Consider the following 19,798-nt stretch of genomic DNA (forward strand, 5'->3'; position numbering starts at 1 on the left):
CGAAAGCTGTAGGACATACTCTTTATTAGCACTTCTTTTTATTAGTTTCTCAATAAATCAGTCTTGTGTCCAACGACTTTCCAAGTGTCTGTATGCGCATTAATACTGTGTGATGTGTTGTTATTAATTGGCTTTGTTTAACAAAGGCTAACCGTGGCTAACCTGACTAGAACTGCTTCCCCGACTTCTTTTACAATTAGTTTAGTCTGTCGGCATGCTAATATCTGCTTATTAGCACTACACCCATAATGCACCTAAATCTGATGGGAATGTCATTTGTATTGGACCAATGGAGTTTTGACCTGATGGTGGTGCTAGATGACAAGTCAAAGGATCATTAAAGTAATTTGGATACATTGTCTGGGAGCCAAGAACGTAAAACAAAAACAAAAGGAATACACCATTATGAAACTGTCATTCATTTCCAAGTCATCCTTTTACCAACACACCAGGATTGGTCTTACGTCAGTCTGAAAGCAGTGTCACAGTGACCCCCCTCCCTTTACAAGGAACTTATTCAACTGTCTGGCCACCACCAACGCTGAGATAGAATCTCCTCATACTGTTAAAGGAACATCATTTCACAAAGCCACTCCACCCTCTGACAGACACAATCATGTTTACAGAGGCCTGCATCGTCCCACTGTCCCACACATGAACTCTGTGTTTGGGTTGAGGGACTTTCTACTCCAGTCTGGTGGACAGAATAACAGTATTTTTACCGGAGGTGTGGTTAATTCTCACTGTCTAAATAGCTGGCTCAGGTCTGCTTTAACAGGCTGATAAACCTGCACCTGTCCTCTAACCAGTGTTTTTTGGAGCAGTGAAGCATTACTCTTGTGACCAAACCTGGCTCATATCAATGTACAGACAGTTCGAGAAAAAGATACAGGGTAGTTTATTGAGACCAGTTTGCTCTTGATTTAATATGATATTGTGGGAAACACTGTCCACATTTCTATAGTTCAGTTGTCAGAAAAGCATTATGGACTTTGTTAGACTATTTGGTCAACCAGTGTCATGTAGGCACTGCGCACGACAGAAAAACTGTAACCTGTTTGGATATTGTCAATGCAGCCTGACTGATTCTGTCTTCTTTAGGCTGACACTAACATCAGTATTTGATAATTAAAAATCACATTTACACTTCCAATCTCTATCAGCAAAGTGTAAAATGCACCCAAGAAGCATTCAGAACAGATTGAAATCAGATTTCATAAGCTGTCTAGTTTGAGAAACTTCTGAGGCAGATGTTGAAAAGGTGCTAACCTGTCTCTCCTTCCACAGTGTTACATACATTTTTATCTCCATGAATCTGCATCGATTCAAAAAAATTTTTAACATGATCTTATGTCAGATTATTTATTGCTGAACATGTAGATCCTATTGAGCCCTTTACACAAATTAAGTGTCATGGGGTAATTATAGCAAATAATTGCTATTTTCATTATTCATAATCCCTTAATACTTTACTTATACTCTGTTGAGTGTGCGTGTTTTTTTGTTTTGGGTAGATAATGTTGCTTACTCAACCTGTCCAAATGCCTTGTAGCTACCACTGACTTGACCTTCCAGCATTGCTTGAGTGCTGAGCTTTTGTAAGGCTTAATTAGCAATGTGTGAATGCTTAGCAAGGGCTTGTATTTAATGTACGTTCATTTATATGTTAAAGTTCTGTACTGTGTGTCTACCATTATATTGAAATTAAAATTAAAGAGGGTGGCAGGAGTAGTTTGAAAAGGGGGCTTTGTTTCGGGTCCCACAAATAATTTCACTCACTGGTATACCAAATACCAAAAAAACAAAAAACAAAAACTGCGTAAATCGTACCTATGCTGGTCTCACACGGTCCTTTATGGATCTGGGTGATGCCTGGCAGTCCCTGCTGCAGAGCCTTCCTGCTGGTCGCCTTCAGCTGGCACACGTTGCTGTGCGTCTTCCCGTCGCTGCCGCACACTTCGTGGCTGAACTTGCACAGACAGACGCTCTTGGAGAGCCGCTTGCCCGCCGGGTGTTTGCAATCCAGTCCGTCCCCGCAAAGCAGGTCGTCCTTACTGCCGCATGGCTCTCCCTCTCCCTGGGCGCACACCAGGCAGCAGTTGCAGCGGTCCGGTACGTAGCCGCTGGGGCAGCTGGGGCTTGGACAGGTACTCACATCGCACCGCGTCGGACACTTGGAATTCGGCTCCGTGCTGGCTGACTCCTTGAGGTAATAGAACACAGCTGTGTACAGGAAGATTTGCATTTTAATGCAGAAGGATTTTGAGCGCTTAGAATTGGAGAGAGGTGAGGGAAAGTTTATGCGGAGATCGTATCGCCTGGCTCCCCACTGCACATCACTTTTGGGAGACTTTACAGATTAAATTCCACATACACGAAAGAGAGAAGGATAGATTGCAAAACACACCAAAATAAAAAGATCCTGTTATTTAATGTTTGACGGTGGCTTGTTGTCCTGTAGCCGCGTGTAATTCTGCGTCCAGAGCCGACAATGAACCGGCTGCGGATTCAGCTGGTGAATCCAGTGGATTGAGACTTGATGTCGAGTTTTCTTTCTCCTTTTTACCACAGTGCACATCCACCTAGTTGGCAGGTCCAGGGTGAATGTCTCTAGCAGTGAAGCCGGCCGGAGGGAGGGAGAAGATGTGGGCGGCTGCGCTCCTGGAGGCGTGGCGACGGAGCTCAGACTTGGCAACATCACTGTGAACTATAACTTGTTCGGTTAAGTTGGAGTTGGAAATCTATCCACAGATTCGAACTTCACTTGATCAATAACTCATAAGCGAATCATTGTTCAAGCACAAACGACGACTCTTTCCTACCGTAATAAGTTAGACAACGAGCTACAACCGTATTTTCATCAAAACGAGCGGTCCTCCGGGCTGGACAAATAACATTGGTCTCTATGGTCAGCCGTCTGTGAGACGAGGGCGCAGGGACCGTCTACAAAGTGCAACACCGAAAAGACATACTGCAAAAAATATTCAATAACTTCACTATTATTCAGTGTAGTGTCACCAAAATCACTCCACACATCAATTGTCTCCTGCTGGTTATTCTATAGCCTAACTGTTTGTTTGGGAAAAATGTGCTTTGCCATAATTTTGAGGAATTTCTATTGGGAAAAATATTCGGTAACTTCACTGTTATACAATGTAGTGTCCTCAAAATCACTCCACACATCAATGGTCTCCTGCTGGTTATTCTACAACTGTATAATGTCATGGCTGCCTCATGGCCACTGCCTTTGAACCAATCAAATGAAGGGTGCATTGGGAGACTAAGTCACCAGCCAATCAGGAGCAACTTTTAATTAAGCTCTACCTGCAGTGCTCATTTTTCAGTTTTTACTGCAAAACCACTATGATGAGGAAAGAAATTAACCAAGTGTTACTCTAATTACAAATTACGGATATTGATTTGTGTAAAACTGAAAATGTGATTTTACGGTTGTTTTAGTTCTTACTTATGTATTTATATGTACAATTACAGTTTGTTTAATGTGTCAGCCTTAGGTTTAGGTACTGGGCCACCTTTTTTACTGCCAGACTACACAAACTCACTTTATCTTGACAAAAGGTGCTAGCTTTGCTTGTCCCCCTTCCCTCAGGTTAGAAGCATTTTGAAGAAAATGGGAAGAGTTAAAAAAGGAAACAGCTCAGAGAAAAGACCTATGTGCAATGGCTGGTGGAATGGAAGCTTTGGTCAGAACAATGAAGAGTGTTGACATTATAAACAGAGATACAGGTTATTCCTCAAAAATATGGTCTGAACTCTCTATAACCCTATTTGGTCAAGATCATAAGAAAAACCGTCATTGGCTGTGGGTCATATGGACCAAGAATCGAAACGGAGTGAGGGATTTGATTAGTAAACAGGAAAAGTCATCACAGATGAATGAACCTCAGGTAATGGAGGAAAAAACATTTGATTCAGACAGTGGGCCAGAGGACCTGCCTCTGAGCACAATTCACAAAATCAAACAAGCATCAGATGACGACACAGAAGACAAGCAACAGAAGACATCAGCGCAGAGAAGAGTCCCAGTTGAAGAAGTATTGTCAGATGAGGACACAGAAGACAATGATGCAGAAGACAAGCAACAGAAGACATCAGTGCAGAGATGAGTCCCAGTAGAAGAAGCAGTGTCAGATGAGGACACAGAAGACAATGATGCAGAAGACAAGCAACAGAAGACGTCAGCGCAGAGAGGAGTCTCAGTAGCAGAAGTATTGTCAGATGAGGACACAGAAGACAATGATGCAGAAGACAAGCAACAGAAGACATCAGTGCAGAGATGAGTCCCAGTAGAAGAAGCAGTGTCAGATGAGGACACAGAAGACAATGATGCAGAAGACAAGCAACAGAAGACGTCAGCGCAGAGAGGAGTCTCAGTAGCAGAAGCAGTGTCAAATGAGGACACAGAAGACAATGACGCAAAAGACAAGCAACAGAAGACATCAGTGCAGACAGTCCAACCTGAACATGGAAAGACATTGAACAATAAAAAAATGGAGAAAGTTACCAGTTGTATCAAAAAGGTTCACAATTACAGTGAATAGAAATAAATGGCAAAAAATTGTTCCATGCCCCAGTTCAACAAAACTGAGGCAACCATGGACCAACGTGTCGTACAACAGTTTTTGAATGAAAAATCCCTGTTGTACCCTTGCCTTCAAGAGCCAGCAAATCAAAGCTCCTCACAGCTGGAAAATTAATAGTCCCTATTTAAACATTAGTGCAGTTTGTACATTCCCTTCCTGCAGTGCAAAATACTTCTTCAAAAGGAAAAGTGAGCCAGTGGGAGACACCCCGGTTAAGATATCTGTGCTACAAAGAGGAAAAATGGCACACAAAACAAGTGAAACAAAATCCAGACCAGCAGCAAATACGAGAACAGGGAGAATTGCAAGAGCTTTACGTAAAGGAGTGAGCCAAGTCTTCTATAGTGATGTTGATATAGTGATATGATGTTTTCATGGAGATGTACCTCACTCAAAACATCATGAAGGATTGTGACTCCAAATTTCACAAAATGCCTGGGTACATACAGCACTTTCAAGTTGACCCCTTTGGTGTACATATGTATACTGAAACAGGAATAAGCATAGTTGTGCAACACCTGAGAAAGAAGACCCCACTGACTTTATACCTAGATGCTACAGGGAATGTTGCATCCAAAGTTCCCAGTCAGACCAAAAGACTCCTTTACTACTCTCTCACACTTCCTGGAGGTGGTCAGAATGCACCTCCCCTCCCAGTCTGTGAAATGCTAACAACTGAATACTCTATACCACCAATCACAGTCTGGCTAATGCAGTTCCTCTGAAAACTGTCACAGTACACAAAACTACGAGTACATCAGGTTGAAACAGATTGCAGCTGGGCACCACTCCAAAGTGTTCTTCTGTCATTCAACAGGGAGAGCATTGTCAGCTACTTGGACAGGGCTTTTTGCTATCTGTTCAAAACTGAAGACATGGAAGGATATCAGAATATTTACAGTGCTACACATATGCTCTGCACACATGCTCAAAGCTGTCGCTCAGTTAATTGGGAGAAACACAAAAGACAAAGGTTTGAAGGAGTGTGCAACATTTGCATTTGCCAGGTTGCAAAACACTACCTCAATGACCACAGCACTCAAAATCTTCTGCTCACTGTGCACAGTAGGGGTGTGCAGAGCAGCCAATATTTGTATCTGTATTTGTATTTGTTGAGGGGGGAAAAGTATTTGTATTTGTATTTGTATTCGAGTAAAATTCAAAATAGGCGTACATTTTTTTTTTTTTTGAGTTACACTTCTAATTTTCGTTATAGTGTAAGTATTCTTTAATTATCCATTATAATAATTATGGATATGCAATATTGGTTGATGTTTTTCCATAAATCCAGCAATGAACATGTAACAAGGAATGCCATTGAAAATAAAATAACATAACAGCCATTACCTCATCCATGGTTAAACCAACAACTAATAAAATATCATTGTGAACATTATGAACCCCACCACCACCCGTCCTTGTTGGAGGACATTGAACAGACAGAATAAAAACAAATAATACTTAAAAGAACTGTTCTTTCTAATGCACAGAATTCCAAGAACTAAACTTGATCTGTAAATAATATGACATAGTAGCCTATAGCTAACGGTCATTATGCTTCTGGCCTCTACCTGGTCTTTTTACTAAACTTAACCAACTCCTTTCTTCATTGCCTAAAACCCAACCAAAGCACCGAGCAAAGAATTTTTTTTTCTCCCCCGGTCTGCTGTCAGCAGGGTCGCCGGCTGCAGTGCCAAGTAGATTGTCAGTCCAGAAGGTCTGGAGTGTGACTTCAGACAAATCAGTCTTAGCAAAAGTGTTGCATAAATGATCCATTCTCAAAGATGTTGACAGTGAGGTGATTACACATGACTTAAAGTTAGCTTCCACATTACCTTAAATTTTTTTATGATTGTGATTGTTTCCCTAAAAATTCTCCAAAAGGTAATAGAATGCTACATTAAAGCCATCCTCAAATCTAAGGATACTGCTGGCCGACTCTACCACATGAATCATTACACCATAGGTGCAATTCTACATGGCACAAGAGAGCAGATGGCCAGGCAAGGGTTAAAAAAGTTTAATACAACTATGATTATTTATTATTAAAATTATTTTCATCATTTTAGTTTTGTAGTCAGCGGGGATGTCAGTAGGCTTCACATAGGAGCTTTAGATGGTTCAAATTGTGTGTATAGCCTACACATTTAGTATTATTATAGTCCTTGATGTGTTACTGGAAGATTCAGTTTTTAACCGATAGCCTACATTTTGAATCGCAGTTTCACTTCTTTGGGTTGGAAAATACATAATGTATACTGTGTACATGAAATCTTTGTTTTGCTTTTGTATATTACAGAAAAAAATACTGTTTTTTTTCTAATTTTCACACATTTTGTCAGGTTACATTTGATGACTATGATGGAGTCATTGGATTTGTCAGTATAAGAAATGTGCACTGGAAGTTTGTGGTGAGTAAACATCTACTCATGTAGTACTATGTGGCTTTACAGCCTTTATGTATGGCTCATGCGTTGAAATGTTATCAGCCTTACAATTGCTATAAAGACTTTTAACTACCTAAAATCAAGTAAATGCAAAGAAATATAAGTAACTCTTTAAGAAATGTTTAATTTATTTCTCTGGGACAGTGCATATTAATAAACACTACTGTAAATATGTTAGAGTTAGCCAAGAGGCTAGTTTTCATCCGTAGTCCCTGGCCAGGTGCGAAGTTGGCAGCCTAATGTCAATCTAAAACCAAATAACAAGTTGAAAAGAAATTAATCATGACGTAAGGCGTGTCAACAGTAAAAGCAGAACACAGACATGGGCAGCGATAAAGGCAGAGTAAATTACGGTTCAACAAAGCAAATAACAAACCAAAAAAAAGAAACAAACACAAGCAAGGACAGACATGAAACTAAAGTAAATAACAGAACAGCTTCTGAAAAAGATACATAAGCAAAGACAGATATGATCAACAGGACAACAGTAGCACAAAGGTAGGTCAAGCAACAACACAGCATACAAGTTGTATATTGGCAGACATTTGCCAAATGATGATGGCATCCAAACTAGTGCTAACAGAGTTAGTTGCTTACAAGACATGTTCTTAACTGACTAAAAAAATTACCTGTAAGTTGTGAGTTCCCTGATGTGGACTGGTACAGCATTCCATTCATGTGCTGCTTTCATTGAAAAGGCAGATTGAATGAAAGCAGATTTTCTTAGTGGGATAATGCATTTTTGTCTTGTAACTCCTGACTAATAAAAGTTCATGTATTGCATGTTTTTTTTTTAAAAATTTTAATAAATCAACTCACAGATAGTGACAGATTCAAGATTTTGACATTTGTATCTCATGCAGGCGCTTTATGTACAAAATGACACAATGAGAGAGAAATAACTGTATTGGTTATCATTGCCACAGGAATGATTTTCAGATTCTTCTTTTAGTTTTAAATGCTTCATCCCTATCTTAGTAAAAAAAGATGTATTGTACAAACAGAGCACTACGATCATCCAACAGTATGTCATTGCTGTTCCTTTTTGTTCATTATGACCCCAAATTGTGGAACTTACTTTTAACTGATCTGACAGCTATCAATTTTCTCAGTACTTTAAGTGAAATGTTAAAATATACTTAATCAAAATGGCTTGTTCTTCTTTTTTTAATCGCACTTGGAACTATTTTGTACAGTAAATGTACTGTAAATCATGTCTACCAATTTTAAAAATTGGTTTTGAAGTTTTACATAAATAAAGCTTATTATTTTATTATTGTTGCTGTTGTTGCTGACAGTTGAAGATGGTAAGGTTTGGTTTAATGGTATGTCACTTTTTCAAACAGTATCTTCATGCCCTTTCAAACCACATTTTTGTGGCTGATCCGAAGAATCTGAAGTTGCTTCGACCTTAGCCATTGACTCGCCATTGTCTGATTCGTCCTTGGAACATGACTCCAAGAAGAAGAAGAAAAAGCTGAAGAAGAGACTCCCAAAGTTGAGTGGAAGCCCCAAACCAGAAACCAGTCGTGTTCGAGGTAAGATTGTTTTTTATATATCAGTAATGAGTAAAATTGACTGTTTTAACCGTTTTAACTGTGTTTTTTTAACTGCTTGCATAAAAAACCATTAAATATAAACCATGAACTAATAATAATGAATAAAAAGATAGAACAGACTGTATTTTACCAAAAAGTGAATTATTTTTGACAGTATGTCATTATCTCTAAGACTTTTCGTGGTCCCCAAGAGATAGCTAGTTCACAAACAAAATTAAAAGATTTTACTGATTCCAGAGGGGAAATTGTGTAATGTTACTGTGCTCTCATAAAATAATAGAGCAGGCAAAAATATAACAGAAGATGTTAAGTATATATACAACATTATGTACTCTCCTTTCATATACTGCACATACCAGTTAATGCATTCTCTTTACAATGACAGATGAACATTTTTTTCTTTCAGTGAAAAACTGCAGAGACATGGAAAGGTACAAGGCAGTGCTGAAGAGCTACAGTGAGGGGGGGTCCATGAAATCCGCCTTTGAAGAAGTCGGTGTTGACCGCAACACAATCGCTACAACGGCAGTCATCACAGAGCTCAGCCTCGCAGCCCCTGAAGCTTTCACAGCTCTAGGCCAGTGGAATGAGAAGTTTGAAAAGCTCTCCACCTTTGTGGACAGATGTCGCGCAGCTATTACAGCTGAGATTAAAGACCGCATAAGCAAAATGAAAGAGAATGGTACTTTGCTACCCATTGCACATTAAATGTGCAAAAAAGCTAATCTGTTCCAAGTTTTAATTTTTTAAGTTATAAATTGCATTCTTTAGTCTCTCAGAAAAGAATTTTAATTTGTGAGCTATGCAAGCTTTTTTTAAATTTTCTACAGATTTCAATTGTATTGGATATGTACAGAATAACATGCACCTTTTCTTTATATTTTGTTTTTGCAAAATAAAGTTGCTTTAAAGATCATTATGGTGTATAATTTTTAACTTACACTTTACTTACAGCCAGCAAAATACTGCTCCTAAGTGATTATAATTGTGTTATAATATCATACAATTGCTAATAACTTTATACAGTGTTGTTACTTTACTAAAAGCTCTTAAAGTCATCCTATAGCATATTATTGATATTTATAAGGCATTACGCCCTTTCCGTAACCGAGCATTTAGTATCTGTTCTATGTTGAGCAGTTCTATGTGTGTCTTTACTACTGGCTAGAGTAAGGATGGTTATAATGGGTTATGTGACCCAGGACTTCAGATTCTTCATTCATTCACTGTCGTCACTTTAGTATGCCGGTATAAAACATTATAAGTGCTTAATTTATAATACATTATGTCCACACTTGTAATACGTTATAAACCTTGGTATAGTTCTTATACATGATTATACACCATTATAATGACATGTATGAAGCATTATAAATGCATTATAATGTCTTATGCATGTGCTCCTAATGCATTATAAACTAGACCTTCATAGAAAGTGTTACCGAAATTCTCAAAGGATCGGGTATCGTTTGGAAATATTAAAGTAGGCTAATATGTTGAACACTTACTACAAACTTAACTGTAATATACTTGTATTTATTTTTTCAGTTTCAAAGGATGACTTCTGTTCCTTCTGTGGAAATGAGGACCAGCCCAAAACTGCAGTGGATGCTGTTTGGGTGAGACTTAATGTTTGTGTTAAAACATCAATAGATAATCTGTCCATAAACTGGAGTGAAATTCAACGGATAACAATAAAGTAATCAGATATAGGATAATTTTATGCATTATATGTTTCCTAAAGTTTAAACTTTCTTAATATGCTTAATGTATTTATCCCCATGTAGATTCAGTGTGGAACTTGTACAAGATGGTTTCACACGAAGTGCCTTGGAATGACAGCAGCACAAATACCAAACAAAGATACCCCTTGGTATTGTGTGTTGTGCAACAGCCCTGACTAAACAGGCCTCTTACCAGAAATAGGAGGGTTTAGGTCTGGATTATGTAGCAATGAAAAAGCTGTTAAAAATGCAAGATTCCTATTTTATATATCGAAATGGCCATCTTGCATTTCTAACTACTACCATCATGGTAGTAGTACACTTATAAACTGCATGTCATGGAAAATCTAGTCCAGCCACAAGTGATTTCAAACAGGTATAAGTCAAGCTGAAGTTTCTTAAAACAAGCATGAAGCAAAGCAAAAAAAAAAAAGAAGATAAAAAGCTGTGCTGCAAAATGTCTGCAACAGAAACAAACAAAAAGTTTTTCACTTAATGATTCTTGATAGAGATCTTAAATATTTCTGTCCTTACTGATAAATGTAGTCACACATTTTCTTTTTGTTCTTCATGTTCTTGTGGATTTTTTCATTAATAATGTACAGTAAGATAGCCATATTTATTTTAAAATTTTCATATAATTTTACTGTATCAAAAGTAATCAAAAGGTTGTTTCACAGTCTCGGTTCATGGCTTAAGGCCACTGTTTTCAGTGACAGAATGTCATTGCACAGCTGTTTTGTTTTTTGGCTGTGTGAATTTAGAATCTAGGCCTTTCTAAGGGGATACATATGTATATATACACATATATGTGTGCGTGTATCGTGTGCAAATATACATATATATAGCATATATATATGAATGAATGAATGAATGAATTACTTTTATTATTGTGTCATGCATACTTGTATGCCCAGCCCGCATGGGCTTATAAGACACCAAGAAAACAAACCGGATCCAGAGCACATCACCAGCACATCAAAGAAATAAAAAAACATACAGGGGTTCAAAACCATTATCTGAAAAAGGGGGGGGGGGGGGGGGAGAAAAAAAAGAAAGGGAAGACAATGCCAAGGTTCAAGAGAAATCATCAAAAATTAATTAAACAAATTTACCTGTCTTCTTTTCCAGGCTTGAGAAATAAAACTAGCAGTTTTAAACACACTGAAATTAAACAACCACTCCAGCTTCTGCACATCAGAGCACCAAAATATTTCAGGGTTTTGTCCCCAGATTTCATGAAATAATACCTCTCTCAAATCGTCATTCTATTTCTAAGAGTAAAGTTATTGAATATTATTCCCGATGAAAATCCCCCAAAATTATGCCAAACCACATTTTTCCAAACTAACAGCTGTAGTATAACCAACAGGAGACCATTGATGTGTGGAGTGATTTTGGTGACACTACACTGAATATTAGCAAAGTTATTGAATATTTCTCCAATAGAAATTCCCCCAAATTATGCAGAAGCACATTTTTTCCAAACAAACAGTTGTAGAATAACCAGCAGGAGACCATTGATGTGTGGAGTGATTTTGAGGACATTACACTGTATAACAGTGAAGTTATTGAATATTTTCCCAATATAAATTCCTCAAAATCATGCCAAAGTGCTGCATGTGTGCAGTGATTTTGGTGACACTACACTGAATAATAGTGAAGCTATTGAATATTTTTTGTAGTATCTCTTTTCGGTGTTGCACTTTGTAGACGGTCCCTACGCCCTTGTCTCACAGACAGCTGACCATAGAGACCAATATTATTTGTCCAGGCCGGAGGACCGATTTTTGATGAAAATACAGTTGTAGCTCATTGTCGACCTTACTACGGTAGGAAAGAATCGTCGTTTGTGTTTTAAAAATGTTCTCTATTCTCTAATTCTCTATTATTTCAGGCAGGCAAGATTCCAGAAATAACCTACTGGGGTCAGTGCAAGTCTCTCCAATGCACTGAGGAGCAGTGATGTATTGAGTATCTGATATATTTTACTGAATGTACAGGGTCATAACAGGTTTAATTTCCTCAAACTATATTGTATATAAGTACCCAACCTCAGTTCTTTATTGACTTATATTTTGTTGGCCTTAAATAGCAAATGCATTTTTAACATTAACTCTAAAACTAACTGGAATCTGTCTGTAAAATACTCACCATGTGTATGTTTTTAATTTCAAAACTATTATTTCCCTACACATAGCAAATTCCAGAAAGTAAGTGCGGATATGTTCCGAGTGTCTGACCTACTTTCTATTGAAAAATAGTTCCAACAAACTGCAAATCCCTTTCACATTTCCTTATCACAAGAGGTGTTGGCTGATATATTATCAGGCTTTTGGACATAGCCAGGCTGTTTGTCTGCTTCAAGGTTACCATGTCATGATTCCAGCCCTGTACTTAACACACAGACATGAGACTGATATCCATCTGAACATCTCCGTGTTTCCCAATTCAATCCACAGAGAAGTAACAGGAGCTCCCATTGGACAGCTAAAGAGAGACTGCTTGCTCTATGTCATAACAAGCTACTTGACCAAGCTACAGACCAAGGTTCCCAGATTCTAGTCTGCATCTCAGCCTTGTTCAATTTGGCTGGGATTGGTGAGCCTGCAGCCTCCCTGTCCTGAATCGGCTAGCCACCAGCCTGCTAGCCTCTCCCCAGCTCCAGTGTCAGCTAGCCATTGGTCGGCTAGCCCCCTGCCAGAGACTGTTCCTGAGCTCACTGGCTTTCTGTTTGGTGACACTTTTGATGATTCCCGGAGGTCTCCTAGCTTACAAAACGCCCCCCACAAGAAAGCAAGGATGTACAGGCTCCCTGTTGTCCAGCCCACTGGTGTCACTCTATTAGACCTTGCTCTAGAATCAGACAGCCTCCTGCCAGGTGACCTTTTTCATGGAGCTGGCTGTTAGGATGGCCCCTTCTAGAAAGCAAGGCCCCAGACGCCGTGCCTTACCTTGGCCCAGCTCTTTGCCCTCACTGCTGCCATGCTTCTTGTCCTCACCACTGCCCAGCGCCCCAGGGCCTCCACTGCCTAGTGCACCAAAGTCTCTGCTGCCTAGCGCCCCTGCCGATGTTCTGTCAGTAACGGAGTCGAGGGTCCTGGCAGACACCTCTCCAGTTCCAGCATCGTGGGTCCCAGCCGATGTTTCTGCTGTTCCTTTGTTGGGGTTCCCTGCCAACTTCTTGCCAACGGCCCTTTTGGTCCAATGCCTGTTCCTATGTCGGCCGAAACACCCTCTGCCCCTGAGTCAGCTGACATCTGTTCCTAGGCTAGTTGACACCTCTGCAGCACCTGGGTTGGTTGATGCCACTCAAGTCCCTGTTTCTAAATCGGTGGCCTGGCCGACTCCAGCCCCTGTTTATTCATTGGTGGCCTAAACACCTGAGCCTGGTCTTTAGTGGGATTTCACCTTCGCCGCCAGTCTCCAGAGGGATTCAACAATTGCCGCTGGCCTCCTGCTTGGCCTCCAGAGGGCTCCGGTCTCAGACACTGGCTTCCTTCCCGGCCTCCACATGGCTTCTACCCTTTACCCCAGTCCCCTGGATGCCCTCTGGACCTGCTCCGCCCCTTGTCCCAGCCTCCGTGTCACCTCCCAGATCTGCTTCGCCTTTGGGCCCCGCCTTCTGCTCACACTATGGACCTGCTCTGCACTTATGCCCTGCCTTTTTGGTATTACTGTACTGTCGCAAAGACAGCACTAACAACAGATCTACTGCTAACAGCATGGCTACTCTCCCAAGCAAAAACCAACCAAAAGAATCTAACTTTGACCTAGAAATCCCAATCTCATTGACATTAAATATTTGTATTTTTTTGTGAAATTTTGGTGAGTTTTAACTCTCTGGGCTAGTTATTTCAATTGAAGCATCAAAATAGTTTAGAGGAAATAATTTGTGAACATTTGAAATGAGAAGTTGGCCACCTGACACTGCATTTTTATGTGAGGTCACGAGTCAAAAGGCTGGAACCACTTTAATATGCAACAGTGTGTTGTATCAAATGGACTTTTTTGTTTTTAATGTAAGATATTAATTTGTAAAGTAGTCGTAACTGCAGCTGTCACTTAAATCAGTTCAATATAACACTGAAATATACAGTAGTACAGTAGGTGTATGAATTAGTATCAAATGGAAATGCTCAAGTACTTTGTACACTTACCTCAAAACTGTACTTTACCACAGTACTTGAGTAAATGTACTTTCAGCTGCTTTTCAGCAGTGTTGATTGTTGACCACAGATGCTTTATGATAACCAAATGTATAAAAAAATATTGTGAGCAATATTATTGGTTAGAAGACTGTAAGCCTTCTTAAACAATAAGTACACTACACAAAAAACAAAAAAACCCAAAACCTTAAGTAACTCTAAATGTAGCTGTTGCAGTGACTGGTGGCCCAGTGATGAATCAGGCTGAAGGCAGCAGTCAGCATCATGTTCCGCTGCTTTTTTTCCCTTTCTTTCCAAAACATGAAGTCATTCATTCTTTGCTGCAGACTGGGGATATGGGGACATGCTTTCATTACTGTCCCCTTGTAAGGGCAATTTAAAATGACCAGACCATGCAGACCAGCTGATGTATTAAGAAAACCTAACCCTAATCCAATTGGAATACATTTCAATTGAGATGGGTGATCTAAACCTTGGATAATCCTTTCAATAGGAAAATATTAGCACCTAATAACCATGAAAATGCTTAATCTGATCGTGTCTCTTTGGTTGGAATAAATATATTCTTTCTGTGCAAGTTTGCCTCACATGGGCCTAACATTAAGGATTGTTGAATAAATTTGATGGTCAAAAGACTCAAAGCAACAAGATGTTCAAACAAGTGTTTGAAAAAATTTATGACGCAGACGTCCAAGTTTACCGTTCATAATGAGCTGTAAGACACAATGTGGGTCCATCTTGAAAATGGTATAATAGGCTGAGTGAATGACAAAATTAATAGATTTTTTTTCAATAAAGTTGGACAAGTTCTTCTTCTGTGATATTTCTGGCTGATAGACATTTCTCAACAGGCAGAACCTATTTGAGCATGTCAAATAAGTGCTATTCTGATTAGATGCGTTGAGGCATGTAAAGGCTCATCTTACCGGATCACTTAAACACACAAGTTTTAATCTCCAATCAGAATGATTTCAGTCAGATGTAAGAAATATTATCCATGTAGTCACAGCTGATGAAAACAGTAATTTTGTTAAAGGCATCGTTTGACATTTTGGAAAATACACTTATCTTGTTTGGACTTATCATTATACCATAGATTGATACCAGTTAGTGTAGCTTAGTATATAGATTGAAAACAGAGGCAAGCCTGGCTGTGTTTTCATGTAAATCTACTGGCCAGCACCTTTAAAGTGCATTAATTGTAAAAAAAAAAAAAAAAGCCAAATTGTGTTTTACAGAAGATTATGAGGCAAAGAGTAGGAACTTCCTGTAGTTTGCTACTTGGCAACTGCAGAGCAGGGCTAACAAGCATTTTTCCCAACATGTCAAACTTTTCTGTGTTCTCAGCAGAGTGGTGAGTAGGGTTAGTAATTAGTGCTGTAATAGAAGTAAGGCTCTTGAAAAAAAGACTACAATAGAATATATTGAATTTAGCAAGTGTGTGTTTTTTGCTTATAAACCTAACTTTTTGTTGTAAGAGGACGATGTTTTTCTTTAAACAGTCACACAATCTCACTTTGAAATAGTTAGGTATGGTTAAATTGTGTTTTATTTCATTGTGTACCCGCGCACACTTTGTCTGTAAATCTGTCTGAGGCATTATGTATACTTACTTATATACTCAAGTTGTAAAAAGTGTAATTTTCCCTGGTCCAAAATGACCTCACTCTGTAAAAATGTTGTTTCTTTCAGGGTCTCTAAGCTGCTTCTCACATGGAAAGGAGGAGAGGAGGATACTCTAAGAACCATCCCACCCTACAAACACACACACACACACTACAGATGTGAGGCTGTTTTTTAATTCTTGCTCTCCTCTGACAGGGTGATGGTTACAAAGGGGAAGCTGGCTGTGGACTACTCATATGAATGGATCAAAACAGTCCAGGTTTATTTGGACAGACAAGAGGGGGGTCGGCAGAGACATATGTATCTCACCCAGCCGTGGGTGTGTTTGTTTGAAATAGTCTGTCACTTGCGGAAACAGAGGGCTCCTTGTTCAGCCAGCAAACACACTGTTCCTGAAAGTAATGGAGGGATGCAGACAGCACCCGCTATCCGACCATTCTATGTTTTCCTCCGTCTCTACTAGACATTTGACCCATTATGACTCATTAATTACACACTCCTCAAGCCTGAAAGCCTGAACCCGAACTATTTTTGTACCTACTTATATGTCTGTGTACACATGAAATGGTAACTTGCCGACAACCAAAACAGCCATAACAATGCAAGTGTAAAAAGTAAGGTCTTTCTGAAGTATAGTCTCAGTTAGCCACCCTATGATGCTATAATGAAAGCAATCAGTAGGATAAATCCTCACTTTGGTGCCACATAGTAATTGCAAAAAGAATGTGTGGCAAACAGCAATTCTGCCAATAAAATCGCTGCATTGGCTCCCTGTGCGCTTCAGGACCGATTTTAAGGTTCTTTTATTAGTTTTTAAATGTCTTAACGGTCTCGGGCCTTCTTATTTATCCAAACTACTTTTACTATATCAACCCTCGCAGACCCTGAGGTCCTCCGGTGCCGGTCTTTTAACCATACCACAAGTAAGAACTAAAACACACGGGGAGGCGGTATTCAGTTATTATGGCCCCCGATTGTGGAACAGCCTGCCGGAGAACCTCAGGGCCGCAGAGACTGTTGATGTTTTTAAAAAGAGGCTCAAGACCCACCTTTTTAATCAAGCTTTTAATTGAGCTTGTTTAATTCTTTTTAATTCCTTTTATGCTCTTACCCCTATTCTTATCATTTTTAATTATTCTATTCTATTTTATACTATTTAATTTAGCTTTTACTTTCTTAATCCATCAGCTTTAGCCTTTTTACCTTTTACCCTATCCTACTGTTTTGTTGTTTTTCCTTAATGTCTTAATCGTTTTTATTACTTCAGCTTTTAGCTTTATACTTATATCTTATTTTACTGTTTTAGTCCCTCACATTTCCGGTGTTTCCCTAATTGGGGGCCTACCACACTGGGAGTTGTTTTTGGTCTGCCGATGGGGGTGCTGTCCCGTGGGCGGCTCTGGCCCGGGTGCCTTGAGGGCTTTGCACCTTGGTGTGGAGCCTCCTGTGTGCCTGGGCTGGGGTGGTCCCTGTGGCGGCGCCCCCTGCGGTCATGGACCATGATTTCTCTCGGTGTGCGTGGCCCCCAAAGGTAGCTTCTTCCTCACCTCAGGTCTCGGTGCCCAGCCATGTCTCCTCAGTCACAGCCAGTGTAGGTGTGTGGGTGTGGGTGTGAGCGTGTGTGTGTGTGTGTGTGTGTGTGTGTGTCTGTCTGTGCGCGTGTCTGTGTGTATGCCTGCGTTTGTGCCTGAGTGTGTATGTATTTATGTATTTCTATTTATTTGTGGGGGTGGGAGGTTTGGGTTTTTAAGGTTATTCTTTGTTGTTCTCAGTTCTTCTTTTATGTTTCTATCCTCTGTGAGGCACTTTGTGTTGCTATATGTATGAAAAGTGCCATACAAATAAAAATAAAGTTAAAGTTAAAGTCAATACCCCTCATAATTCTTGTAATTCTCCGGTAACAAAACATACTTTGTCAAAATAAATATAATATAAATATAAATATGTGTGTATATATATATATATATATATATATATATATATATTAGTGGTTTTATAAATATTAGTGGTTTGAACTTTAAATCAATACACCTTTGAAATGCTATTATTATGTCATGCTTGGCTTTCAAAACAAAAACAGCACTGGGTTAAAAAAATGTAATGGGCCAGGTTTGTCAACATTCCTTGTAGATGTGTTTCTACATAAAATCCTGAAATCCGGTTTAGGCCCATTTGGACTGGATTTGTTTGGCAAAGGAAGGTGGGGTGATTTTAACATGACTTGTGCTGATCAGTGATTTTTCACTGTGTTCGGAGAATGGATACATTTGTATGAAAGTGGCACAGCTAATGTCTGGCAGAGTACAGTAGAAGCACATACGATTGTGTAGCTAAATATATATATTTGATGCTATGTAGTTGTAAACAGATGAGCCAATGTGATGAGTTTCTCTTGAATACACATCTCTGGTAGAGAAGGACTGTATGGTTTCTAAGGACTGAGCTACAGCTCATGAAGACTGCGGCTTACAGATTATTGTCCTGTACATATGCAGACAAATGTAAAAAAAAAACTGGAAAAGAGTGATATGAAAAATTGTAGAAACTCTGTATGCTGAAACGATTGCTTTTCTAAATAAAAATATAATTAAAAAAAAAAGAAAAAACTAAAAGAAGTGAAAGCAAACCCTGATGAAATCTCCCCTCTTAGTCAATATTCATCAGGTCCTCCAAACTAAACCACACCCCCACTGCTGATCAGACTTGGTTCTGACCTTGACATTGGGCACTGGACCTCTGGGGGTGACTGTGGTGTCTGGCACCAGGATGTTGGCAGCAGATCCTTTGACTCCTGTGCCTTGCAAGTTGGATGGGGCCTCCCTGGATTGGACTTGTTCTGGCGCATCCTGCTGCTGCTCAACCTGATTGGGATCTTGGGAATTTGGCCAACACCTTGAGCTCTCTGTCATGTTCCTTTCTTCTATATAGCAACAGCGGCTTAGACTCTGGAGAGTCTTACAACTCAGATCTGAATCTCAGAAATTGTGTTGAAATAATTAAAACCGTTTATAATAACAAAAACCTATTGTATAAATTAGACATTTTTTGGGAATCCAAAATGGTGAAAAACACTTCCATAAATATTTGGCCCTTCCACTTTTGCAACACTGTAGTGAACAGTATCATAACCTTCAACCTAGCCTTTGTCTCTGTGTATGTAATCACTGTCTAAAGGGAGATAACAGACTGATGCACTGATCTGCTCGTCAGGTTGCAAATTCTATGTCCAACAGGCTTGAAACAAGTGTCAAATTCATTACACTGTTTCCATCATCTGTCTGACATTGCCTCTACTCTAACTGATTCTGTTAGGGAGGGAGGTTTGATACTCAATCACTGAACATAATATCATTGTAAGCTGACACTGATGGACAACCACGGCAATAAATTGGTTATGGCAATTCTTTAAGAGTCAAGCGATTGAAGTAAAACAAACTATGATGTTGGGCGAAATTAAGAAGAAATGCTGTCTATGTAAAAGTAGCATCTATTTTGTCTATGGTGGCCACCACTGTTGTAGGTACTCCTCCTTGGGTCTGGCACACAGCTTGACAGTCCCACCTATGGCTCTCAAAATCCAACTGTCAAACAACTGTTTCAAGACACACTATAGTCATTGAACTCAACACTACAGAACACTGCATGAATTTTCTTTTGGGAATATTTTTA

The 19,798-nt window shown here is 39.4% G+C and overlaps 1 protein-coding gene across 1 annotated transcript in view; it reads right to left on the reverse strand.

Annotated features, from left to right (window-relative positions):
* htra3b (HtrA serine peptidase 3b) overlaps positions 1-2,575 on the reverse strand; it is a 47,232-nt gene extending 44,657 nt beyond the window's left edge. The window contains exon 1 of the mRNA XM_084344234.1: positions 1,831-2,575. Coding sequence (XP_084200360.1) covers positions 1,831-2,245 — 415 coding nt within the window. The 5' untranslated portion in view covers positions 2,246-2,575. The remainder of the gene's footprint in view (positions 1-1,830) is intronic.
* Positions 2,576-19,798: the final 17,223 nt, after the last annotated feature.

This window comes from Pagrus pagrus, assembly GCF_965226575.1.
Source record: "Pagrus pagrus genome assembly, chromosome: 22".
Lineage (NCBI taxonomy): Eukaryota > Metazoa > Chordata > Actinopteri > Spariformes > Sparidae > Pagrus > Pagrus pagrus.